This window comes from Martes martes, assembly GCF_963455335.1.
Source record: "Martes martes genome assembly, chromosome: 7".
Taxonomy (NCBI): Eukaryota; Metazoa; Chordata; class Mammalia; order Carnivora; family Mustelidae; genus Martes; species Martes martes.
In genome coordinates this window covers 44,190,155-44,217,643 of record NC_137894.1, presented here as the reverse complement: position 1 = coordinate 44,217,643, position 27,489 = coordinate 44,190,155, and the positions used below count along the sequence as shown (strand labels likewise).

Below are 27,489 nucleotides of genomic sequence, written 5' to 3'. Positions count from 1 at the left end.
CAGCTTTCTTCTGATGTCCATTAGCATGGTACATTGTTTTCCACCCCCTCACTTTAAATCTGGAGGTGTCTTCGGGTCTAAAATGAGTTTCTTGTAGGCAGCATATTGATGGGTTTTGTTTTTTTATCCATTCTGATACCGTGTGTCTTCTGATTGGGGCATTTAGCCCATTAACATTCAGGGTAACTATTAAGAGATATGAATTTATTGCCATTGTATTGCCTGTAAGGTGACTGATCCTGTATATTGTCTCTGTTTCTTTCTGATCTACTACTTTCAGGGTCTCTCTTTGCTTAGAGGACCCCTTTCAATATTTCCTGTAGAGCTGGTTTGGTGTTTGCAAATTCTTTCAGCTTTTGTTTGTCTTGGAAGCTCTTTATCTCTCCTTCTATATTCAATGATAGCCTAACTGGATATAGTATTCTTGGCTTCATGTTTTTCTCGTTTAGTGCTCTGAATATATCATGCCAGTTCTTTCTGGCCTGCCAGGTCTCTGTGGATAGGTTCGCTGCCAGTCTAATGTTTTTACCCTTGTATGTTACAGACTTCTTTTCCCGGGCTGCTGTCAGGATTTTCTCTTTGTCACTAAGACTTGTAAATTTTACTATCAGGTGATGAGGTGTGGACCTATTTTTATTGATTTTGAGGGGCGTTCTTAGCATCTCCTGGATTTTGATGTTCATTCCCTTTGCCACATTAGGGAAATTCTCTCCAATAATTGTCTCCAATATACCTTCTGCTCCCCTCTCTCTTTCTTCTTCTTCTGGAATCCCAATTATTCTAATGTTGTGTCGTCTTATGGTGTCGCTTATCTCTCGAATTCTCTCCTCGTGGTCCAGTATTTGTTTGTCTCTCTTTTGCTCAGCTTCTTTATTCTCTGTCATTTGGTCTTCTATGTCACTAATTCTTTCTTCTGCCTCATTTATCCTAGCAGTGAGAGCTTCCATTTTTGATTGCACCTCATTAATAGCTTTTTTGATTTCAACTTGGTTAGATTTTAGTTCTTTTATTTCTCCAAAAGGGCTTTTATCTCTCCGGAGAGGGTTTCTCTAATATCTTCTATGCCTTTTTCGAGCCCGGCTAGAACCTTGGGAATCGTCATTCTGAATTCTAGATCTGGCATATTACCAATGTCCGTATTGATTAGGTCCCCAGCCTTTGGTACTGCCTCTTGTTCTTTTTTTTGTGGTGAGTTTTTCCACCTTGTCATTTTGTCCAGATAAGATTTGCTTTCTCCTCCTCTGGAATTCCGTGGTTCTTGGGAGTAAAGTTGGTCTTGGCTGGGTTTCTTGTTGATCTTCTGGGGGAGGGGCCTGTTGTAGTGATTCTCAAGTGTCTTTGCCGCAGGCGGAATTGTACCGCCCTTGCCAGGGGCGGGGCTAAGTAATCCGCTAGGGTTTGCTTTCAGGAGCTTTTGTTCCCTGAGCGCTTCCGTAGAGTTCTTTCAGAAAGTGATCGATTTTCTGTTTCTAGAATTGTTGCTCTTCTTCTCTTCGATTTCCCGTTGGATTTGTAGGTGTTCACAATGGTTAGATAAGCTATCTAGCTGATCTCCTGCTACCAGATGTCGTCTCAACCTGCTACTGCTCCGCCATCTTGACTCCTCCATTGGCTTTATTTTTAAGTAGCATGGTAAATCTGTCAAATTAACAAGAGTTTAGCAGACAATAAACCTCCCACACCCATTTGAATCTACTGAATATACTACATTTTAAAAATACAGTACTAGTATGCTAACATGAAATTAAAGAAGACACCCACCTAGTTCTTATTATCTAATGCTGTGATTTTGGTTTTCTATTGCATGTACTCATCTGTGTCCAAATGTTTTGATTTCTTACCTAATTCATTTCATTTTATTATGATGTTCATAATATCTACTTCATGGCCTCAGATACCAGATATGGTCTCTCTTGACTAGTTTACTCAGTATCTCCAGAAGGATGCTTTAATAGATAGTGCTCAAAACCATACTCCTGATTTCAGCTGCTTGTTTTCCTGAAGTGTTTTTCCTGTCTCAGTAAATGCCAACAACATTCTAAGTACGTTTCTAGTCAACTTTGGCTTTTCTCGTATTCACACATCTGATCAATCAACAAATCCTGTCAACTCTACCTTTAAAACACATTTGGAATCTAACCACTTCTGCTGCTATTGCTTTGTTCTGAGCCGCCATTGTTTCTCACCTGAATCACTCCAGTACTGCTGTTGCTGTCCCTGTCCAGTTCACCACTCAGCAGTGAAAGTCTGCCTTTTAATCACGAGTCAGATCATATTGTATCTTTGTTCAAAGCCTTTTGAGGTGCTTCCCAGTTCCCTCAAGAGTAAAATCTATAAAGGACCTACAGTGGCCTGCAAGGCCTATATGATCTGGTCTCCAGCCAACTTTCTAATGTCTCCTACCACTCGTGAATGCACCCTTTGTTCCAGCCACAGTGACCTCCTTGAACCTACCTCAGGGCCTCTATACTAGTTTTTTCTGAGGGGACACTGTTTCTGTATGGCACCTTCCCTGACTTCATCTATATCTCTGCTCACCTGTATCTTATCCAAGATCTTTGCAAACCAGCCTATATAAAATAGTAATTCCACACTGCTTTATTTTTCTCTATAGTACTTTTCTGTCACACCAATTTTTGTATTTATTGGCCCCAGCTAGAAAAGAAACTCTGTGAGATCAGAGACTTAGATTTGTTAGCTGCTGTGTCCCTAGCACAAGGAACATCTGTAGGTACATCTGTTAAATAATGTTTAGGAAAATGGTATCATTTGGATGTTGGATTACTAAAGTGATTAAAATTATTCTGAACTGTTTTCTGAGCCCTTTTAAATGTCAATGCATCATTTTTGTTTTCAGATTGGGACAGTGCAACTTTAAGTAATGAGTCACTCTTGGACACTGTGTCTAGATTTGTTCTTGCAGCGCTTCTGAAACACACAAATTTACTTAGCCAAGCATGTGGAGAAAGCCGGCAAGTAACTTAAAACTATCCTCAGACAAATATTTGCTCTCATGATGTTAGAAATTAGGTAACTTTTCTATTTTGGTTCTTTATTTAGATATCAACCTGGTAAAAGCTTATCAGAAGTGTACCGTTGTGTGTACAAAGTTCGAAGTCGTTTACTTGCTTGCAAGAACCTTGAACTTATTCAGACCAGGTCATCATCACGAGACAGATGGGTAAAGTTGGAAATCAGTTAATTTCTGTTTTTCTGCAGGCTGTGAGATGTAGCTCCAAATTGGTTTATGTGATGGAAAAAATGTGCCTTGATTATTGCAGATGCTTGATAAAATATTGAGTACATACTTCTTTATATAGTGAAGAAATTAGATAAGCAAAATATTTGGGGGTTATTTAACCCACATTTATCAAGTGACATGGCTGCTAAGAAAGTTTGTATATTCATAGGCTGTATAAGTAATAACAAGTAGAGTTGTGTAAGGCATATGAAATATTATTTCTTTATTTTATGTTGATTAGACCATATTTGAATTATCATATTTAATTTGGGGTGCTATAATTTATGAGGGACATTAACAAAGGCTACCTTGGATTGGTGAAAGGTCTGAAAGTCATCTTCTGTAAGAACGGGAAGTGTCAAAAATGTTTGGCCTAGGGAAATGAAAAAGGGAATGAATTGATATTTGCCTTAAAAATAAAGCTTCCCTGTAGAAGAGGAAATAAGTTTGTTTCTTGTACCAGAGGGTATAGATAGTACCAAAGGGTCACAATTGAATGGGGTATCACTGATAGCTGAATATAAGGAAGAGAGCCTTCTCATAATTAGAGTTGTCCACCACTGATGGTTAAGATTGAGGGACGCCTGAGTGGTGCAGGTAGTTAAGCATCTGCCTTCCTCTCAGGTCATATGATTTCAGGGTCCTGGGATTGAGTCCCACATCAGGCTCCCTGCTCGATGGGGAGCCTGCTTCTCCCTCTGCCCTGACCCCCCTTGTCAACTTGGGCTCTCTCTCTCTCTCTCTCTCTCTCTCTTTCTCTCAAATAAATAAATAAATAAATAAAATCTTTAAAAAAAAAAAAGATTGAAACCTTTTAAGAGTGCTCCAGAAGTGGGGCGCCTGAGTGGTTCAGTGGGTTAAGTCTGATTCTTGTTATCAGCTCAGGTCTTGATCTTAAGGTTGTGAGATTGAGCCCAGCGTAGGGCTCCACACTGGGTGTGGAGCCTGCTTCAGATTCTCTCTCCCCACACTCTGCCTCTCACCCTGCTTGCTCTCTCGTGCATGCTCTCTCTCTCCAGGAAAAAAAAAAAAAAAAAGAGAGGAATGCTCCAGAAGTTATTCCTGCAACAAAAATAGGTGATTTGTAAAGTGTTTGGTGATCCTGATAACATGATCCTGTAATTATAAGCCTGGATAATACATCACCTTCAGAAATGCTTACTTTAAAACTTTATACATTAGATGCTTTGTACTGTTATTGAGATCTTAGATTTTAAAAACCTAACTCTATCTCTGCATTTGTATTATAATATTCTTTTGTCATGCACTGATTTAATGGATCTATTTGTTAGTGACCTTGAATTCCATGAAATGTATTAATTTGCCATTTTGTTGAGGCCTAGATTTGAAACTTCATATTATAGGGATAAGTGACTTATACATTGTATGAGTATGAGTCTGATGGCTCTATGAAATTCTCAGGTTATTTACTGGCTTTCAATCACAATATATTTATTATGCATTGAATTTATTTATTTATGCATTTATTATGCATTAAATAAAATTTTTCACTTGCACTTTATACTAAAATTTATGGGGGAGGTGATTCTGAGGCTCCTCATATCTTTTTTTTTAATATTGTATTTATTTATGACAGATAGTGAGAGAGGGAACATAAATGTGGGGGATCTAGAGAGGGAGAAGAAGACTTCCTGCTGAGCAAGGAGCCCGATATGAGGCATGATCCCAGGATGCTGGGATCATGATCCCAGCCAAAGGCAGATACTCAACGACTAAGCCACCTAGGCGTCCCTGAGGCTCTTAATATCTTTTGCAAGGATTCTGTCCAGTAGCTGAACCACTGTGGGAAATAAAATTAACATTGTCCTTATCAGATTTCGTATTTTTTATTTCTTTATGGTAAAACAAAGTAAAGAAAAAAAAATTTAAAAACAATACTGTTTGTAAAACTGAAATTTGCTAGGAGAGTAAAGCTTAAATGTTCTCACCAAAAAAAAAAGTTTAAAAAATACGGTTTTAAATTAGAATTGTTAAAACATTTATACAGAGTAATAATAACATACACAGCTTGAGGGAGATTGGATGGTATAAAAATTCATGTTTTTAAATTTCCTTTTAGCTTGGTTTTACACTCAACCCATTTTAAGTTGCAGCTCTGTAGGATTTTATAGCTGAATAACAATATAAATTTGAATCAATTTAGAACATGACATTCTTATCAATATACTGGGGATAGGGGGGCATATAGGTGTTTCTGTACCTATTTGGTGTACATACATTCTTTCTAATCTTTCAGATTTATCCAGTGTATCTTTTGGGTTTTTGTAGTAAAATTCATGCATTAGCGATAGTAGTATTATCCATGATAAAAAAAAGTCAGGATTTAATGAAGTTTTCCAAGTTTTTGAAAAAAATATTCAATGTAGCTTTGATTATTTCTCTAAGATCTCAGAAAACCAAGACTCTGCAGATGTTGATCCTCAGGAGCATTCATTTACCCGGACCATTGATGAAGAAGCTGAAATGGAAGAACAGGCTGAGCGAGACCGGGAAGAGGGGCATCCCGAGCCAGAGGATGAAGAAGAAGAACGGGAACATGAAGTGATGACAGCTGGCAGTGAGTACACCCTTCTTCCTTCACAGATACACTTCGTGGCATTTTTCATGTTAGGGGAACTAACTGGAAAAGAGAAAGGCAAAAATTTCTCTATGGCTTTTCTAAAAGGATCTGATATTTTACTGGTGATCTCAATTTACATTAGTTAATGTTTCAGCTCTTAAAACTGTGCTAGTTACCTTTTGAAGCTATTATATTTCATGTTTTGGGCTGAAAAGCTCTGAAAGCAGGCTTTTAGAAATAAGAACTGTTCCACTAAGTCTTATGCATGAAATGATGCCCATGAATGATTGGATAAGGTCATTTAGAGTTTGTTTTCGAGGTTAGAAGTTTGTCCAAAGGTTTGGCCAACCTCTGTGGTGAGGAAGAGAGGCCCTTTCTGCATTTCTAGGAGAGCCTATTACTTTTTCTGTGTTACACTTTTAAAATTATAAATTTCAGCCACTAACTACAGCCATTGTCAGTAGAAAGCAAGAATATACGTGAGACTATTGGCTGAGTGAATAATACTTTTCATACTTGTAGATTCCAAGGTAACAGATAATTTTTAAAGATAATCATTTAGATGTTTAAAAGGAAATATCCATGTTTTTAAACACTTGTTATTATCTTTTGAGTGATTTGGCTATTTCAAATTAAAATGTATACTTACTTTGTAAATTAAAATATTATGGCTAGCTATACATTTGGTATTAGGATTGTCTATATGTCTCAATTTGACACTTATTATCAATTTATTTGTGTTCTGCATACTTCTAAAAATGATTTGGAGGTGGCCCCAAACCAAAAACCATGGGGGGAAAAAAACAAGAACCAAGGAAAAAGGGGATTGGAGATGGGGAGGGAAAATAATTATATCTTAAAAACCTAGGCTAAAAGAACTTTTGCAGTTAAAACTTAGTTTAGAAATGTTTGGAAAGTTTGGAAAGTAAAGTCCAAAGGGTAAAACACAGTAGCAAAATATAACCCTTAATTATAGTAAAGAAAGTGTAGTAGTCATCCACAGAGTAGTAATTTTTAAACCAGCTATGGTTTTTGAACACCTGTGTTATCTGCTGAACACTGGGTCAAATGCTTCTGGTAGATTAGCTGATAATCCTGACGACAGTCTAGTGAGATGCACTGTTTACACTTACCCTATCTTAAAGGTGGGCAGGCTGAGGTTAAAGGAGACAAAATTATGTGCATGTGGCCATCATTATTAGCAGAGGGAACTAGATAGAGTGAGATCTGCCCCCAAATTCCAGTGACCATTCTCTTAATTACTTTAACTGATTTCCAACTTTGTACTCTTGACTTTGTTGCTGTTTTTTTTGCAGAAATAAGAGATTCTAAAAATAGCATATGAATATAATGCTATAATAATTCTATAAAATACACATATAAAATCCACTTTCAAAGTTTGTACTTTGGTATGAACAGATGAATCTAGTATTTTACCAACTTTTCTCCTTGGGTTCCCAATAAGAATACTGTTTTCACTCCAAATTTGAGCAATACATTCCTATTGTGGAGTATCTACTACTGCATCAGAACCTTATTAAACTCAGTGACTTTTTACACTTGTGAATTAGGAAGGGTTGATATCAGATAGACATTCTTGGTGATGCCACTTGAGTCTGGAGGCAATCTTGACTGTATATTTATATAACCATACACAGTTTCAGCAAAGAACCTTAGAGGTTGTACTTTTTTAAATGTGTTTGAGATACAGCAAAATGTAGATGTTAGGAATTATATAGACTTCAGAAGGGGAAAGGGGGCTTTTCATAACTAATGGAACTTCAATTTTATGTTTCTTTTGTAACCCGACATTTTTCATACCGAGGTCACAAACATTTCAGAAATATGTAGTTATTTTTATCTAACCTAGTAGTTTTGAAACTTTAGTGAACCTTAAAATTAGCTGGAAGATCTGTTAAAACACAGATTGCTGGCCCCATGCCTACAGTTTCTGATTCAGAAGGGTTGGGATAGGCCCAGTAATTTGCATTTCTAACAAGTACCCAGATAATGTTGATGCTTCTGGTCTGGGGCCATGCTTTGGAAAGCACTGATCTGATTCATTAATAAGAATAGAAATAGAATAAATCAAATCTAAATTCTGTAAAGGCATTTGTATTTCCTATTATAATTTTTGGTGAAAAGTTTAATATTTTACATGTATATAATTTTAACTTGGTAACTGTCTGTATTTAGTGTCTAAAAAATAATTTTTCCCTCTTTCAGTAAGTTTTGATCCAAACTTTATGACTATTTTTATTGTTATTTTCTTTGCTCTTCTCTCCCCATGTGTTAAGACCTTGTTTTTGTGTTGCATGTTACAGAAATCTTTCAGTGTTTCCTCTCAGCCCGTGAAGTAGCTCGTAGCCGAGATCGAGATAGAATGAACAGTGGGGCAGGGTCTGGGGCTCGAGCTGATGATCCACCTCCTCAGTCTCAGCAAGAGCGAAGGGTCAGCACAGACCTTCCTGAGGGTCAGGATGTATACACTGCTGCCTGCAACTCTGTGATCCATCGGTGTGCCCTGTTAATATTAGGAGTAAGTCCTGTGATTGATGAGCTTCAGAAGCGAAAGGAAGAAGGACAGTTGCAGCAGCCTTCAACAAGTGCCTCTGAAGGGGGTGGACTTATGACCAGGTGGGACTGACTAGAAGCTTAAAATATTATTCGACCCCTTTTGTTACATTATGCATTGAAATACTTTATTCTCGAAGTTGTAGTGGTCTCTGAAATTAATACAGACATGGAGGAGGAAATACAAATTGAGTAGGGTGAAATAATGTGTTAATGTATTAAAGTAATATAAAGAGTGATACTGATTCAACCTGGAACATACATTTCTGATTAAATGAGGCACAATTTTTCATACATACAAACAACAGCAGTTGACAAACATGAATTTATTTGCATCTCTGCAATTCAGTGGCGTGCAAGTTATTTTGATGTAATTGTAAAAGGCTTTGTGCTTACACAAGAGTCACAATTTCCCATTGACAAATAGAATTACTCCTCACTGTTTGCGTATTATCTCTATGCTGCTAGTTCCATTCAATTTTGTGTTAACTAACAATCCCAAATTGAAAAACTTCTCTTTGTTCCTGTGAGACAGGAGTGAAAGTCTTACTGCAGAGAGCCGGCTAGTCCACGCAAGTCCAAATTATAGACTGATCAAATCGAGGAGTGAATCTGATTTGTCTCAGCCTGAATCAGATGAAGAGGGTTATGCACTGGTAGGTATACCTAGATTTAGTAAAGAGGGATTTTTGTTTTCAGTGTATAGGTACATAAGACTTTGGTGACTGTAAGTAATATGTGTTTGTCTTGACATAAAAGAGCTTTTTAAAAAAGAACTTTTAAGAGAAATAAGGTAACTATGTTGCATAGATATTTACCACTTATATGTTAATGACTCTCAGATTTCTACCTATAGCTTTGACTTCTTCCTAAACTCCCAATTCATATATCTGATTCCTTGATGGACATTCCACCTGAACAAGTGAGGTTACCCCAATCTTAACCTATCCAAAAATAAATTCATCTTTCTCTCAAATCTTCTTGTCTTATTATATTCCCTGTCTTAGTAGGTAGTATTATTAACTACCCAGGATTCATCCTTTTACTTATTTTCTCATCTTTGCAAACTCCCACACTCCCTACACTTCAATTAGTCAAATCTTGAAAATGTTACCCTTAAAATATTTCTCATATGCCCTTTCCATCTCTTTTGCCACTGTTCTGTTTCAAAATTACCTCCTCTTTTGCATGGACTAGTCCAGAAGCCTCTCAGCCTCTTGTTTTGTGCCCATTTTTCACATTTCACATGTCTTTTTATATCTCCTCTACTTAAAATCTTTTCAGTACCTCCCAGTTATCTACCCAAAAAGCCTCAGGACCCAGACTGCAGGCAAGATGGTAATTTACCCAAGAAGTAAGAAGTGAAGTATACTATAGTGTGATAGGTAAATTATAGTGTGAACTGTCTAAGAGATTGCTTCTATTTGAGCAGCTTTGGACTTGGAATTCATAGCTGGATTTTCAGTTTGGCTGTGCCTCTGTCTTGTATGTGAATAATGCATATGTGTTACTTGACTTCTCTGGGCCTTGGTGTTCCAGAGAATTGTGTATTAGATCATTAGTGTCTGTTGTATTTATGGCAATGTTTGAGACTTGGCTTCTGGCCTTGATTCTACTTCTGAGGAGCTGTGAGACTATGGTCATGTCACACAGCAGTTCAAACAGAAACTGGTTTTTTGGATTCAGTGGTCTATAAGCTCCATTTTTAGCTCCGAAATTTCTCTGTTGTGTGAATTGAGATGATGCATATGAAAATATTTTTGAAAGGTATAAAGGGCTACATGAACAGAAAGCTGTTGTTTAAAAGAAACTTCTAAGCATAAAAGATTCATCCTCTAAGGAAAGCCCAACAGTGTCTTTAAGCAGGTTTCATTGTATCATGATGTTTTTGTTTGTTTTCTTCCTTTTATTCTTTATTACCATTTGTATCTCTGTGCTCCCAGTTCATTTTCCCAGTCTTATAGCCTCTGAGATTTCTGTTTATTTTTCCAATCTGATCAGTCTCATTACGTAGTATCCCCCACCATCATAATTTTATAACACAGATCATGTCACTTCTCTTCTCAAACCTCCAGTGACTTCACTTTTTCTCAGCTTAGAAGCCTTACAAGGGCCTACAAGACTGCATTTGCTGGCCCCACTGTCACTTTGATCTCTTCTACTACTGTCCTTCTCGGGTGAGGACTCTCCCTCTGCCACACTGGCCTCTTGACCTTTTTGTGAACATACCACACAACTTCTCCTTAGGGCCTTTACCCAGCTCTTTTTTCCCACTAGAATACTTTTGTCTGCCTGGCTAATTCCCTCACTTCAGCTTTTCATTCTGATGTTACTTTTTCAGTGAGGCCTACCTCTATAATTGCTGTTTGCCCTCCTTTCCACATATTCAGTCCCTGTCCACCTGACCTTCCTGGGTTTTTTTTGTTGTTTTGTGTCTCCCCTCGCCCAGTACCTAACATAATTTACTTATTTATTATATGTATTCATCAGTTTTTGTTATCCTACATAAGAATATAAGCTCCTTGAGGAGAGGAGTTTTGCTCTTTTATTTGCTGCTATGTTAGAAACACCTTTAGTACCTGGTACATGGTAGGCAATCACTAAATTGTCTTGATTTGCTTTGTTTTCTTGTTGTTGTTGTTTTTTTAAAGATTTTATTTATTTATTTATTTGTCAGAGAGAGAGAGAGTATTCACAAGCAGGTAGAGGTGGAGAGAGAAGCAGGCTCCCTGCTGAGCAAGGAGCCTGTTGCAGGACTCTATCCCAGGACACTGGGATCATGACCTGAGCCAAAGGCAGCGGCTTAACGAACTAAGCCTCCCAGGCGTCCCTGCTTTGTTTTTTTAATGACTTAATTGCCTTCTAACCTATTTTGGTAAAATTTCGGCGCCCGTTCTGTCTTTTCTGCTCTTTCATTCAGATCTTTGTTACCTGTGCCTGGACTGGTAGTTTTCAAACTGATCTCCCTACTTTTTTTCAGTTCCTCTCCTTAGACACAGTTCCCAGAGATAGAGCTCTTGAAAATGCACACAGGAACAACACCTGCTCTCATGCTGCCTTCGTACTCAGAAAACTCAGTGACTCTCTACTGCCTACCCAGAAATCAGAGATTCTGGAAGATATTTCCTCCCTGCCTTTGGCCAGTTACCCCTGTGGTAATCTGCATTTTGGGTGTGGTAGTCCACCTGCTAGACCCCAAACATACCTCTTGAGCTTCTGCTCAAGCACTGTTTGTCTTAAGTGTTCTTCTCCTGGATTTTATTGGTGGAGGATCCTAGCTCTCGCTTAAGAACTGGCCAAAATGTCAACTCTTCCAGAAAGCTTTTCCAAAATTATGTTGTTCACAGTGAGTCTCCATGTTACTTCCATGGCAGTTTGTTAGTACCTCTAATGAACCACTAATGGGTTGTCTCATTTTGGACTTATTTCTGTATTATTAATATTTCTTTCCAGTAAACCTCTTAGAAGGTCTTGGTTTTTTGTATTGCCCCGATGTCTTTTATAATATGCAAAGCATAGTAAAATATTGTTAATTTATTCCCATTGAAATGAAAAGATGAAAGATGAGGATAGATGTAGTTAAAGCAACATACTTTTAGAAAACAAACAATGAAATCTGACATAGTCCCAATAGGCTTATGATTTACTATGGATTTTCACCTGGGGCAAGACACTTAACTTTTCTGAGCCCTTGCTTCTTTATCTTTGAAATAGAGAATAAAACTATAAAACTACCTGTTATGCTGACCTCAACTGGGTTGTTGTGAAGAACAAATTTGGTAATATAATTTAAAACATTTTGAAAATTATGTTTTCAAAACAGAATGGAAAGACAGATCAGTAGAGATGGACTAAGCCTCAGATTTAATTGCTAGGATTGTTCATTTAGTTTGCATACAGTTTTTAAAAGATTAATAAGCACATTTTTGATAAGGTTTGTTCATGATCATCTTTTCTTATGGGATGTTTGAAAGATAGTATTATAAGAGGTGGGAGAGTCGAGAACCAGAGCAAATTCTTTTGCTGCCGAAAGGAAACCTGGGCTAAGCCTTCAGTTTTAGAGAGCCTGGTATAGACGAAGAAGAGCAAACAGTGGGGGCAGTTTTGGGTTTTTCCAGCTAAAATATATTATCCTTATGTCTGAGGTTATTTAGGATTACCATTCATATCCTTGATATTTAGGAGTATTTCATTTATTCTGAATTATGAATGAATGAAATGCTTTCTTAAAATAATTGAAGTTACCTTAATGCTAAATATCCTTCTTTTATTTATTTTTTTAAGATTTATTTATTTTATTTTAGAAAGTGAGTGAGCATGAGCAGGTGGGTCTGAGGGAGAGGGAGAAAGAATCTCAAGCAGACTCAGCACTCACTGTTGGGGCCAGTGCAGGGCTCAGTTTCATGATGTGAGATCATGACCTGACCTGAAACCAAGAGTCAGATGCTTAACCAACCTGGCCACCCAGGTGCCTCATCTTTATCCTTCTTTTATAAAGAGTATTACATGATATATATCTTCTTCTCTGTCTTAGTAAACAGAAAAACCTCAGCAAACAGTTAATTTAACCTAAGTTTAACTATTTGATTGACAGTTGTCATACCAACATTTTGTACTACAGTCTCTTAATCTCCCCCTTATTTCACAAAGGATTTGATTTAGTGTATAAAAAGAAATAATTTATCAAGTTATAAATTAGATTAATGAATTAGAGCTGAAAGAAACTGAGAGGTAAAGCCCTGTATAAGATTTGTATACCTCAGCATTCCTGTGATGTCCTGCCGAAGGTGAGCGACCAAACAGGAAAAGCATGACTCACATGATTCAGTGTCTAAAAGATACAAACAAACCAGTTGTTCAAGAGAAGCACAGATAATCCTGGTTCTGAGGCCTGAGATGAAATTCTTCCATGAGCCCTCATGACAGAGATATTATGTGATAAAAATGTTTTATTGCATGACACAGTGGTATCTTCAGGAGTTATTGAGACATTTATTTGGTGTTTTGGTGCACTAGATGGCCTGACACTATACTTATTTTTGGGGTGTGTGTGTGTGTGTGTGTGTGTATAAGACAGTATGTGTTTATCCACAATGTAGGTACATGTGTCTGTTTGTAACCAGGTAACAATTTTCTGCAGTGGCATTTCCTAACTGAGTCTATTTTTGTCATTTCTGCGACCTTTCTTCTTTGCCACCAGTATTTTTTATTGTATGATAGAGTATGAATAGACTTCCTAAGACTATTATGTCAAGTCTGTGTGTAAATAAGCCACCTATGGTTTTTGGTTGAGCATATGAGCAAAGCAGATAGTTGTCTACACACGCTCCCCAACAGAAATATACTTGTGTTCTTCCTGAAAGCCTTCACTGTTTTTATTGAGCAGTCTGCAGTTTGACCAATTTGAGATGTTTATATTTAACAGGCTTTTAAAAACATTTAAAAATCTTTCAAAATACTTCTAGGAGATTTAAGATTAAGATTTAAGACTATGTTATTTTTCTGTTAGTGTAGATTCATCAGATCCTCTTTCTCTAAACACCTAGCCAACACTAGTGGGGCTCTTGAAAGAATGTAAAGTGGGAATGGAGCAAGTAATAATTTTTGAAAACAGAACTTTACTACAGGGGGCTTTAGACATCTAGAAGGTATTAATAAGGTCATAGTGTGTTCAGAAAATGAAAGACAAGGATTCCAAAGAAGAAAAGGTGACAACAAAGAAAAATTTGTGCTACTTTGCAGTGTTTGTTAGTGTATACCTTGACTTTGTGTTTTAGTATCTCAGAATTGTACCTGGGTTTGCTTAGAGCTGTTTTCTGTGGGATTTTAGAGACTTTATATTGATAGTCTTACTTGACTTGTGAATAAGTAGCACATTGCTATAATTATATATATATTTTTGCTCTAATACTGTATTAAATCTTAATTTTAAAACTTTTCACAACTAAATCTTATCATTTATTTTTGACTTAATAGAGTGGAAGGCGAAATGTTGATTTGGATTTGGCATCATCTCATAGAAAGAGAGGTAACTATTAAGATATTAAAAATCTGGTTAAATGAAGTAGCTGTTATTATATCTGATGTATTTAGGTATGATTGTCATTGAAGTGTTATTGCAGAAACAAATATACAAACATCTTACTGGAAGACTTAAAAGGAAGATCATTTTCTTTAAAATCTAGAAATGTCTAGGAGTTAATAATCTGTTCTGTTTCTCATTTGTCATGTGTTTTGACTTTGTAAAAAGTCCCATGGAACTCCAGAAGCAATGCTTTACACTTTGGGGGGTTATGGACATGATTTGCCATGTTTTAGTTCACTGGTATATTTGCCATATTTTAAAAGGTGTTTCAGGGAGAGCTCTTCTCCATTAACCCTCCCACATACCCATGCACACTTTCAGAAAGTTTCCACTTTTTTTTTTTCCTCTTCTCTTTGCCTCTTAAGATGAAGCATGTAAGGCATGAACTTAGGATTTCTAGGCAGAAATTTTTCCTTGAGGAACAGTTTTAGAATGTCATCAAGAGTTAAGCTTGTTTGTTAGAAGCTCTACCTTAGTGAATAATGTAGTTTACTCTTGGTTATATATACAGATGTATGGAAAGGACAGCAGTTTCTGAGAATCTAAATTCAGGGATAACTAAAAACTCTCCAAGTATTGTTCTCTATTACCTGGCACTCTTATTAAACCCATTTATACTGTGGTTGTGAAAATAGGAGATGTTCAGAGTTGGCACTAGTGGCAATTTTTTAAAAGCCTGTGGGAAAAATTTTTTCTTATGATATTAAGTCTTCTGTATTTCAAAAGGAAACTCTTTCTTCATAGCTTCCTTGGTAGGATATTAGGTTTCCCCTCCACAGGAAAAAATCTGAGAAATGAAGGGAAAACTGAGGAATGAGGAGAAACACACACACAGTTTTTTCATTTTTGTGCTTATAACTTAGAAGAAAAAATGTTGGTACTTCTATAGAATAAAATATGACAATATTTTGTCCTATAATTAGAATACAGAGAATGACGTTTCTGAAATATTAGGACTAATGACTAGAACTGGTGCTTTCTTTATTGGAAAGTCTTTGGAGACTGTAACGTATCTGTTGGGTTATAACATAGCTGCTGGGTTTCTAAAAAAAATTATAAGGTGTTTATATATGAAAAAAATGTTTGATGTACAGCATATACTTTATTATTTTCTAATTCTTTGAAAATTGGCTGTTCATCTGCCGTAGTTAGCCAGAGAATTCTTTTCCTTAACCACTTGACTTAGGAATTAAATTTTTGGTTAGCTCAGGTGAGCCCTGTTGCTAAAATTTCTGTGATGTTAATGAATGCATGTCATTTGGTGCTAGAGAGATGTTTCCAAACTTAACCAAGTAGCATAAGGGATCTAGTCTACAGTTTAAGAGCTTCCTACTATAGTAATTATATTTATATGTGATAGTCCATTAGCTAAAATTTTCTTTTCTCTCAAAATCTTATCTTGTTTACGGAAATACAAATTTGTATGGAATTATAAATGTGAAATTTAGTCTATATTATCCATGACAGCAAAGTAATGTTTAGAATAAAACAGAAAGTGGTATCTTTATCTTTGAATTAAGCATACCCTAGAATTCAAGTGTAAATTACTTAGGAGGAATTACCACAGAATTACTGTCCTAGAGTTGCTACCTATTCAGGTTTTAAAACTATTATCCTGTAAGTCGATCTGGAGTTTCTGTAGTTTTAGATCTAAATAGATACAAATGAACTAAGCCATTAAACCAAATTTTGTTTGTGGCTAAGCTACCTTTTCCAAAAAGCTCAAGGTAGTACCAAAATCTATTAACCTGTTGGAATTTAACTTTATTTTGTTGAAAACAGAAAAGCAAATACAGGGCCTCATGGGAAAAGTTTTTATTTTTAATTATCCACTTAGGAAATTATAATCGGGAGGCAAAGTTATATAAGTTTTCATGATACCACTTAATATGGTACCAATTTATCTTAGTAATCATTACATTTTAATGTTCTCAGAGGAAAAAGTCTGCTGCTAATGACTTTGTTCCCAGGAATAGGTGACTAGAAAGTAGAAGTACTATTTTAGGAAGGGCAGCAAAAATAAGTAGGTTTCACTCTCATGAATCTTGGAGCTTGTGGATTAAACAATAAATATATACACTTAATAGTTTTATTATGGATTACCTTCTTTAAAAGAAACAAACATTGAAAATACGTTTAGGAGAATATATTTTGAAAGGAATTTTTAAAGATCATGTATATTTAGTAACTATCTTCTGTTGATGGTGGTTTTTTTGTTTTGTTTTGCTCTTAAATAATGTTAAAATAAGCTACCCTATTTTTTCCTTATTTATTGCCAATATGGACCAGATGCCATAAGCCTTAGTATGCCTATCTTCAGTTGGGCAAGTGAACCTACCAAGTCTGAGAACTGTTTGGGGCCATTTAGGTGTTCTGATTCTAACTTGAGCAATGAAGGACAAACAGCTGTCCAGCTAAGTGAGACTTCTACACACTTGTTTACCCCTTTCCAATATTTTGAAGAGGAAATGTAAACTTTTTCCTCACATAGCTTTTGTAATAAATAGTCTCAGTGGTTCTGAGTTATTAAAAATCTAATAAAAATTAGAGATAAGTGTCTAATTATGTCCCATTTACTGAAATTAAATGGATGTATCAATAACAGTTAATGGTTGTATACACATTTCACCTGTCCTTATGGTGCTTCCAAAGACTGCTCCTTGGGAGTTCCTAGTGCCTGTAATTTCAGTATTTGGATGGAGATACTAGGATTCATGCTGTTAAGCCATGATTGCTGCTTCTTCCTTCACTCCAGTGCATGTTTCATGGTTGGTCCAAGTAAGTGCATATAGGAAGGAGTAGAGCAAAGTGAGCAAATAAATTTAGCTCCTTCAACTTGCTCAGCTCTTTAGAGGCATGCAAGCTAAATTCTAAAACCAAAAAAAGTTACAAAATACTTTAAAAAGAGATAAGTGAAACATATTTCTGCTTAGCACCTCAGAGATAATATGACATTTGCATTCTTTAAAACCTGTAAACTGGTTATATATGCCAGTCATTGTTCTAATAACTTAAAACATATTAACACATTTAATTCTTACAGCAGCTTGTCAAAATTTTTGGCAAAGCCTGTTACATGTGTTGGTATTTTGGTACTTTGATAAATATGGTAAAGACTTGCGATAGTTGTGTGGAACTAAGCTCATCCGTCACTGAAAGATACTTTTCTGCATATACTTAATTTAGTTTTCGTAGGAAAACTGAAGCTGAAGCTGATGCACTGAAAAATGGTGGGAATACCAAAGCCACAATTTAAGAAGCAGCATCAAAGATCTTCTTAATTAAAATATCATATTGTTGGATTTTTTTATTCCCTAGGTCTTTAAATAAAGTGTTAGGGTTTTACAGCTATAATAATACTGGAAACATTTATCAGCATGTGTGTTTCGTGGTATAACATGTATGGGTGAAATGCTGTTGTAACTATGCATTTCAAATTAGATTATATAAAGAAGAGCAAATGTAAATGTTGTCTCCTGTATCAAATTTCTCCTTTTGTCTTCTGATTCTTGTGTGGTAGTGTATTTACTCCTTTTTGGCCAGTTGAGCCCCAGAAAAAAGAAGAGCTTCAAGCAAGTACATGATGGCATGTTTAATTTTTTTCCCCTTTTGGCTTGCCTACATATTTTATGGTTTATAAAGTATGTATTGCAGCTCTGCCATGTTCATTTTGAAAATTCCATTTAAGAACCAAAGTTGTAAGGACAAGTAAACAATCTCAAAATTTTCTTAGACTTTATATTTTCTTTTTATAGTAGATGACTCTGAATTAATACTAAGTAGGAACTGGACTTAGTCACATACTCTGTAGAAGCTTTTGTTGTACTTTTCAGACACAGTATTTCCTGTATTCAGATTAAACAATATTGAACAAACTAAAGTTATCAGGTTGTTAGAATATTTTTTAAAGATTAAGAGTTCTGTCATCTCATTTCCATAATGTAAGGTTTTGTTTTAAAGTATTTTTTATGTCACCCTAAGTATTTGGGTTACAGTTATTTTATTTATGTATCCTAATGCTTTTGTTCGTATTTTTCTTGTTCTTTTTTTTAGTCATACAAAGTTTTGTTTGGGTTTTATACTTAATAAGTTACGTCTTTCTCATTGGCGTCAGCAAACTATGCCTAGTGAGCCAAGTTTGGTCTGCTACCTTTTTTTGTGAATAAGGTTTTGTTGGAACACAGCCACATAGTCATTTGTTTATATATTGTCTATGGCCACTTTCTTACGACAGCAACAAAGTTGAGTGATTGTAGCACAGACCTTTATGACCCACAAAAACCTAAAATATTTACTATCTGACTCTATACAAAAACTTCAGCCCCTGCTTTAATTTGCAGAGAGGGTTTGAATGGGTTGCCCACCCATTCCTAGAACATTTTGGGGTATATTAAAGAAATTCACTCTTTTTATATATTCTTCATAGTTGAACCTTTGTGTAGGCAGGCAGGTGACATTTCCATGGACTAGTGACTCGTGATGTTGACTAATAACAGGAATATGTAAGATCACATCCTTCCCATAAAATTAAGAAATTCATGTTATTAATTTAACAGATCAATTTTTTGTGTCTCTGTTTCCTCAGTTGGAAATTGAGGACTACATAATCTTCAAGGGCTCTTTTACTTCTGTGGTTCTAACACTAGCTCATGGCATATTTTATTTTCATTTTGAAAAGTAATTTGTAAGTATGGGAAAACAGAACTTTTTATTCTGAGATTTTATTATTGAACAAAGAAGTTCAACGCAGAGAGCCAGAAACTATCATTTGTAAGTTCAGGCTATATCCAGATTCTGAATTTGAGGTGCTTAAGGACATGGAAAATGATTATTTCTTTCTTTTTTTTTTTTATTAGGTTCTGCTTTATTCTTTAAATATCATTTTTAATTTAATACGTTATCCATCCTGGACATTATTCTTTGGATTTTTTTTACTCTTTTCTATTTTATGTGAAAAAATACTCAACTATACAATTTGGGGAATTTTTCGGATAGATTGTTTTTCATGCTCAGTAAAACTGAAAATTCAGCATTTTTTTAATCTTAAGAATTCTTGCTGAAACATGGGAGGCAGATAAACCATATATTTGTTGTCATTTTAAATTATTCTAGTAGAATGCTTGTAAATTATTTCAGTTACTTTATAATATTAGCTGAATTTCTACATCTTATTTTGAAGTCCTGGGGTTTTACTGACATCGGTGTAGTAATTCAGAAATAAGTTAGGCAGTCAGTATTTTATTAATTTGTTTCTCCATGGGCATTAGTATTTAAGTAGTTCTCTTCCCAATTCTTTTTCATCTTGTTATGCAACAAATACAATTTTTGGAGTGCATATTTTATTGGGTACTTAAGATGCATTCCTAAAAGAGAAATTTGGTATATTCCCATGGTAGGACATTATACAGCACTCAGACAAATGAACTATGGCTACATGCAATAATGTGAATGAATATTGGTAGTATTATATTGATAGAAGAGAGTATGCCCAAAAAGAGTACATAAAATGCTATTTTCTGTAAAATCAAAACCCACTAAAACTGAACATTCTTCGTCTTGGGAATGAATACATATAAGATAAAACAATATTTAGTATTAATAAAAGCAAAGGAATGATAAACCCAGCTTAGGGATAATGACAGCCTTAGCTAGGAGGAGATAGGGAGAGATGGGTTGGAGGAGGAGCAGATAGGCAGTTATAAGTTATTATCAATTTTCTAGTACTTGTGTTCACGTTTATTATAAATAAATACAGAAGCAGGCCATTTTTGACCAATGATGAGAGTATATCATGAGCCAAGGATTATGATTAATCTAATTCATATACCTGAGATCAATTAAATTTAAAAAGACGAGGCTTGTAAGAACGAGACATTTATATATTTATTTAAAGTTAATATTGTCATGTGACTTAGACAGTTGTTGAGTTAAAACATATTAACATTTGTTGTCTAATGTTTTCACCTATTATAAGTCTAGAAAATGCCCACTGGCAAAACTAATGGTATTATATCTAGCAACTATTGTGACATCACTTGGTAATTTTAAATAGATGCCATTTTACAGTGAATCTCATATATTCTTGTCTGTGAAACTTTGCTTCCTCTATATAGGAGTTTCACAACCTGCAATAAATATGCATATGACACAGTGAAAGTGTTCCTTATATTAATGACACCCAAAGGGTGATGTTTGTGTCTCCTTTTTGTGTAAGTTTACTTGCCCTTCTATATTCATTTTTTGGTAATGTTTCATTGTAGATATATAGACTTTTTGCTCAGTCTTAACTTTTTGCAAAAATAATGTTAAATCAGATGAAGTCGTATTACTGTTAGGTCTTACCAGCAGTGCCCCAAGTGTCTAGTTCTTTTTTGTTCATAAATGGTGGTCTGGTTTAATACTGCAGAGCATTTTAAGCTAAGCATTTTGAGAGCAGCTTCTGCCTTTCTTTTTCTTGTGGCAGCGTGTTGCTAAAGCGCTTAAAGAGACACTGATACATCAAACAGGGCTTTCCCTTTATTTTCTTACATTGCTCTACTTTTTGTTTCTTTTTTGTTTTTTTACCAAAGCATTTTGCTCAAATTCACTTAATGCATGCATGTATTCAAACATGTGTCCATTTCTCACCAGTTGGTATGGTAGCAGCACTCAGCCCTCGTCTAGTTTCAGAATTTATGCTCTACTTGGATGTCATTGATACATGTTTGTTCTGTTTGTATGTAGGTCCTTTGCACAGTCAGTTGGAATCCCTGAGTGACTCTTGGGCTCGCCTGAAACATAGCAGAGACTGGTTATGCAACTCCTCTTACTCCTTTGAGTCTGATTTTGATCTGACCAAGTCTTTGGGAGTTCACACTTTGATTGAAAATGTTGTAAGCTTTGTGAGTGGAGATGTGGGGAATGCCCCAGGTTTTAAGGAACCAGAGGAAAGTATGTCTACAAGTCCCCAAGCCTCCATCATTGCAATGGAACAGCAGCAGTTAAGGGCAGAAGTAAGTCTTTGATATTTATTCCTCATGAGGTACTACAGAAACTTAAATCACTGAAAGCACAATAGTAGGAAAATCTTTTCCTTCTCTTCTACTCCTTCCTTCTCCCTTTCCTCCACCTGAACTTTTTGATGTCACTCTCATAACTAAAACAGCATAATATTTTGTTTGAAGTGGACAAAGTTCATTTTTAATTGCCATCTCTTAGAACAAGATACTTTAATCGTAAGTCTTTCCTTGTCTCCTAGAGACCAGGGTGAGACTGGATGGTGAGCATATAGACATGGTTCTTAGAGCCTCAGTTTTGACCCATTTGTCTCCATTTAAAAAAGGCTATATTGCAGAAGACTTCATAGAAACATGCTAAAATCCATACTTGAAAACGATGTTTCAAATAATGTCATTAACAAAGTTACATGAAAAAAAGGTCAAATAGTTGTATCAGAGTTAGCTCTTGGGTTATTAAAATAGTGTATGAATGTTGCTAATCATTGCTTGCTGCTTTTCTACTTGATATTAATGTTTGGGAGACACAAAGTTACTTTTGTAGTTTGTAAGAGCTTTTCTCTATTTTAGCAATGTTTGATAAATTTTAGCAATGTTAGATAAATAAATCTAAACGTGTACTAGGAAATGAAAAGTATCTCCAGTATATTAATATAAAGTTAAGCATATTTTCTTTTATTATCATACAGAAATAAATGGCATATTTGTTATTAAATTATTTTGAAAAACATAAAAAGGGCTAGATTAGAACCCTAGAGTAATAATGATGAATGCTAAAATTAGTGAGCAAAACTTCAAGGAGACATAAGATGTCTTCATAGCCTCAAAGTATCTCCCTCAAAATATTTATTAATTATTCTGGTTTTAACATATATACAAATTCCTTTTTTTTTTTAATATTTTATTTATTTGAGAGAGAGCGGGTGCACATGAGCATGGGGGAAGGGCAAAGGGAGAGGGAGAAGCAGACTTCCTGCTGAGCAGGGAGCCGGATGTGGGGCTCCCTCCCAGGACCCTGAGGTCATGACCTGAGCCACCCAGACACCCTTGTACACAAATTCTTTAATACTCTTCCTTCCAGGAGGTAAAGCTTACTTCCTCCTTTTTCTCTGGGTAAGCTGAACTTAGGAGCTCACAGCTTACAGAGTATAAAAAGGGGAAAAAATGAGTAATTTTACATTGTGGAAACCTGGCAGACATAATGTTAGCCAAGTGATCAAGATTAACATCAGTAATAAGTTATGGTGCTACCATGCATCTCTGAAAATAGTGTGATAAGGACTTATGGTATTTCCCCCCAAATACATAACTCTAGTCCAGTCATGAGAAAACACTGGGCAAACCCAAACTGAGGGACATTCTATAAAATACACGAACAGCTCTTCCAAAAGAAAGATGGAAACTGTCACAGACTAAAGGAGACTAAGGAAACATGACAGTTAAATGCAACAAGCTTTCTGGCATTAGATCTTGGAACAGAAGAGGGACATTATGGGAAAACTGGTGAAATCCAAATAAAGTCTATGGCTTAGTTATAGTGTTGTACCAGTGTTCATTTCATAGTTTTAATAAGTGTACCATAGTTACCTAAGATGATAACATTAGCAAAAGGTAGGGGGATGGCATACAGGATACAGGCATACATATGTACCATTTTTCATCTCTTCTGCACATTATTAGGTGTACAGTTATTTTAAAATAAAAATTTTATTATAAAAAAAAGAGTAGGCTGATTGGCCAAAGTGGTGGGTATTGTCTTCCTAGGGAAGATAGAGCCCGATGTTCAGGAGAATCACAGAGAAACCTTTCAGAAATACTTTTTCTAATTCTCAAATTAAACAGTATTCCTTCTATACTACTTTATTATAAGTGAAAGAAGCAATAATCATAGTACCTTACGATTTTGAAACCTTCACATATTTATTCTCATGAGCATCAAAATAGCTATGTGAGTAGGTTAAAGTACTACAGTATTAACCTCTTTTTTTTTTTTTCATAAAGATTTTATTTATTTGACAGAGACAGAGAGGGAACACAAGCTGGGGGACTGGGAGAGGGAGAAATAGGCTCCCCACTGAGCAGGGAGCCTGACGCAGAACTCAATTCCAGGACCCTGGGATCATGACCTGAGCCGAAGGCAGACAGTTAACTACTGAAACCCAGGTGCCCCAGTGTTAGCTTCTTTTGACACATGAAGAAACAGATTCAGGAAGTTAAATGACTTTTCCAAGGTCAACAGAGTAAAGAGTCTGGCCTTGAAATTAGGTCTCTTATACCCAAATTTATTTTCCCCATCGTCCTGTGTAGCCTCTTTTATACTGAAGTATGCTTAGTAGAGTTTTTAGAAATATTTTGATTTTAAAAAGTCTTAATAATAAAATAAATGTTAGTAGAATGGATTTCTAAGAACTGTCAGAGCTTTCTGTGTGCTAAGTAATATATTATCTATGTTGGAATTCCTTTATGTTTCAGTTCAGTGAAGGACTCTAAAATATATTTATTTTACTTTTCTCAAGCTTCGTTTAGAAGCACTTCACCAGATCCTCGTTCTGTTGTCTGGGATGGAGGAAAAAGGTAGCATCTCTCTGGCAGGAAGCAGGTCAAGCTCAGGCTTCCAGTCATCCACACTGCTCACGTCTGTGAGGCTACAGTTTTTAGCAGGGTGTTTTGGTTTAGGCACTGTGGGACATGCAGGAGCCAAAGGAGAGAGTGGCCGATTGCATCACTATCAGGTGGGTGATGGATCTGTTGTGTGAGGATGACACCTTGCAGACATTCAGATTATATATATATTTTTTTTAACAAAATCAATTTAATAATGCTAAATGATCTGGTGTTTAAGATTGAGGTTTAAAAATATAAAGATTTTTAAATGATTCTTAAAGATACCTCATTGTTTTAGTTTCCTGAGTAGTAATAGTTGTGTATTTGGGATCAGGTGGGCCATTTTTACTATTGTTCTTTTAGATTCTTTGCTGGCTCAGTTTTCTTAACCCTTAGTCAAATTGGGTAGAGATAGCTCTAATTTGGGATAGGGATTGGTGTTTGCGAGGATGGATTTCAAGAATTTACTTTACACTTGATCACTTTACCTAGATTCTCTGATGGCTTCAAAAAATTTTCTTAAGTGTTGTCTCTATGTCTTCCGTATTTGAGAAGAAAATTGCTTTGTGGGAAATGAGAAAGATTGTATAGAATCAAGAATTGCCAAGCATTTAAATATAAGCTTATTATAAAACTTTTATATACTGAAATATATGGAATAATTAAAAATCACTATAGGGCTTTATCATAGAGTGGGATAAAAATGCTATTACTTTTATTTGGATAGGCGTTATTGTTACTAACAGAAAAAGTAAACTTTTATATATAATTCAGGATGGGATCAGAGCAGCTAAAAGAAATATTCAGATTGAAATCCAGGTGGCTGTGCATAAGATTTATCAACAATTGTCTGCTACCCTAGAGAGAGCTCTGCAAGCAAACAAGCATCACATTGGTGAGTAATTGGTCCAGCAAATGTAAGATGCAAGTTATGTTTGATGCTAGATACTTTAGGTATTCTGTATCTTGTTTTAACATTAGTAGGTCAATTTACAGGTGGAGAATAAATATTTGAAAATGTAATAGTGTTCCACATTACTATTTATATTTTGGAATATGATTATTTTAGTAAATGCTTTGCTTACTTCAAAGAAAATTCTCTGTTGTCTTTCTGTCTTTTCTAGAAGCCCAGCAACGTCTCCTGTTGGTTACAGTTTTTGCCCTGAGTGTTCACTATCAACCAGTGGATGTTTCTTTGGCAATTTCCACCGGTCTGCTGAATGTATTGTCGCAGTTATGTGGCACAGACACCATGCTAGGACAGCCTCTGCAATTGTTGCCAAAGACGGGTGTTTCCCAGCTTAGCACAGCTTTAAAGGTGGCTAGTACAAGGTTGCTCCAGATTCTGGCCATCACTACAGGGTGAGCATTATTAAATGTCTTGGTGGGAGCTATATAGGACCTAGTCTTTTCACATTTTAGTAATATCCATTTCCCCCAATCTCCTTTATGTGTTCGAGCACAAACAATTGCCCAACTGTATTATTACCACTGTTCTTTTCCTGTTACTTCATGTAGGACTTATGCTGATAAACTGAGCCCCAAAGTAGTTCAGTCCTTGTTGGACCTACTTTGTAGTCAGTTGAAGAATTTGTTATCCCAAGCTGGTGTACTACTTATGGCCTCTTTTGGAGAAGGGGAAGGAGAAGAGGGTGAAGAAGAAGGAAAAAAAGTTGACTCCAGTGGAGAAACTGAAAAGAAGGACTTCAGAGGTATCATAAACTCTTTTCTGTGTCATCATTCACAAGCATTTATTGAGTCCTTTTTTGGTAAATATCATTAGAATCTAGACTTCTTTCTGTTGTGAGATGTGAAGGAATTTTTTTGAAAGAATTTTTATTCATTCATTTATAAACCCCTTTTCTCTCCAACTATGTATGATTTAAATGAGCTTCTGACCAAACCTCCTCTCTTTAGAGTCTGTTAACCTTGATGCAGTGACCATACTGCTTCCTCTTTAGATTCAACTTCTCCTTGGCTGTCCTGGGTCTGGAATGTAGAGGTTCCAGGTGACTGATTCTCCCAGGTTATGTTTTCTTAGCATTTGATCTTGATAGTGCATCTTTAATCATAGTCTTGGCTTAAGTGTTCCCCCAGGACTAAGGTTTTCATATTTGGGAAGTAGGTTAGAATTAGAGTAGCTGAACTTCTTGCTAGGCCGTTATATTTCCTGGTCACTTGTTATTTTTAAATGTTATATATTTCATTGCTATAATATGACCATCTGATCATAGCTTTAAAAAACTATAAGGAACGGGACACCTGGGTGGCTCAGTTGGTTAAGCAGCTGCCTTCGGCTCAGGTCATGATCCCAGCGTCCTGGGATCGAGTCCCACATCGGGCTCCTTGCTTGGCGGGGAGCCTGCTTCTCCCTCTGCCTCTGCCTGTGCTCGCTCTCTCTCTCTCCCTCTCTTAAAAAAAAAACAAAAAAAAACTATAAGGAACATTGTAAAACAGCAGAAGTGCTACCTTTGTCTGCTACATAATTACGGAATAAAAGTTTAAAATTGTCATTTATTTTAAATGTTTTTACAAAACTACCATGTCTTACCATCATAATGAACTCTGGGAGCCCTTAAAATCCTCCCTGTTAAAATCCTTTAATAATAATAAAATTTGATGAATTAATATTAAAATAATATTGTATAGATAGATGAGTGGATAGAGGAAATATCCTGTGGATACAAAAATGGTAAAACATTGTCTCTGCTCTCAGGAATCTTCTAGGATAATGAGAGAGGCAGACATGCCAACAAATAATAACAGTGTAATATAAGAGTCTCAGAAGAAGGAGCTAAATTTCTTAAGTCAGAGTCTAGGAGGATATCCGAGTCTGATTAAGGACCACTTTTTGGTTTCAGAGGCTACACCTGTGGCAGATTCCTTCTCCCTCTTCACAGAGAGACTCACAAGGGGTAAAATAAACATAAGCTTTTAATGCCACCGCCTGTTTTCCTGAGATCCAGTGAGGAATACAAGGTGGTTAAGATAATAGTTTCTCACCATTCTCTGCTGAATACCATACATACGGACAGCAAGGAGGACATAATAGTGTTACTTCTCAAGCTGTAGGTCCCCAGGAAAGCTGGGCCCTTCCATATCCAGTAAAGAAAGAAAGAGTTCTTCTGTGAGTGAATCTCGGCAGATGTAACAGCAGGCTGAATCCACACCCATTCCTCTCAGGTCATCCTGGAAAGAATGCTGTTGTCCTCTCTCTATTCGTGGGGATGGCTGGAAGGGAGACTGATTCTGGTCACACATGGTGGCCACCTTTTAATAACCCCACAAACCATCTAAAATACTTCACCAAAAATAAGGTGTACCTTTCATTTCAAACATAGTATTGATACTGAAACAAACTGAATCACCATGGTATATCACCCAGCTTTATATTATATAATTATTATAA

At 36.0% G+C, this 27,489-nt stretch overlaps 1 protein-coding gene across 1 annotated transcript in view; it reads left to right on the top strand.

The window, feature by feature from the left end:
- Positions 1 to 27,489, top strand: part of HERC1 (HECT and RLD domain containing E3 ubiquitin protein ligase family member 1) — a 192,813-nt gene that overhangs the window by 89,177 nt on the left and 76,147 nt on the right. Inside the window, exons 20-30 of the mRNA XM_080807823.1 lie at positions 2,858 to 2,972; positions 3,061 to 3,181; positions 5,648 to 5,819; positions 8,120 to 8,459; positions 8,932 to 9,052; positions 14,373 to 14,424; positions 21,205 to 21,473; positions 23,993 to 24,208; positions 24,855 to 24,975; positions 25,205 to 25,442; positions 25,599 to 25,792. Of these exons, the coding sequence (XP_080663949.1) occupies positions 2,858 to 2,972; positions 3,061 to 3,181; positions 5,648 to 5,819; positions 8,120 to 8,459; positions 8,932 to 9,052; positions 14,373 to 14,424; positions 21,205 to 21,473; positions 23,993 to 24,208; positions 24,855 to 24,975; positions 25,205 to 25,442; positions 25,599 to 25,792 (1,959 nt within the window). The remainder of the gene's footprint in view (positions 1 to 2,857; positions 2,973 to 3,060; positions 3,182 to 5,647; positions 5,820 to 8,119; positions 8,460 to 8,931; positions 9,053 to 14,372; positions 14,425 to 21,204; positions 21,474 to 23,992; positions 24,209 to 24,854; positions 24,976 to 25,204; positions 25,443 to 25,598; positions 25,793 to 27,489) is intronic.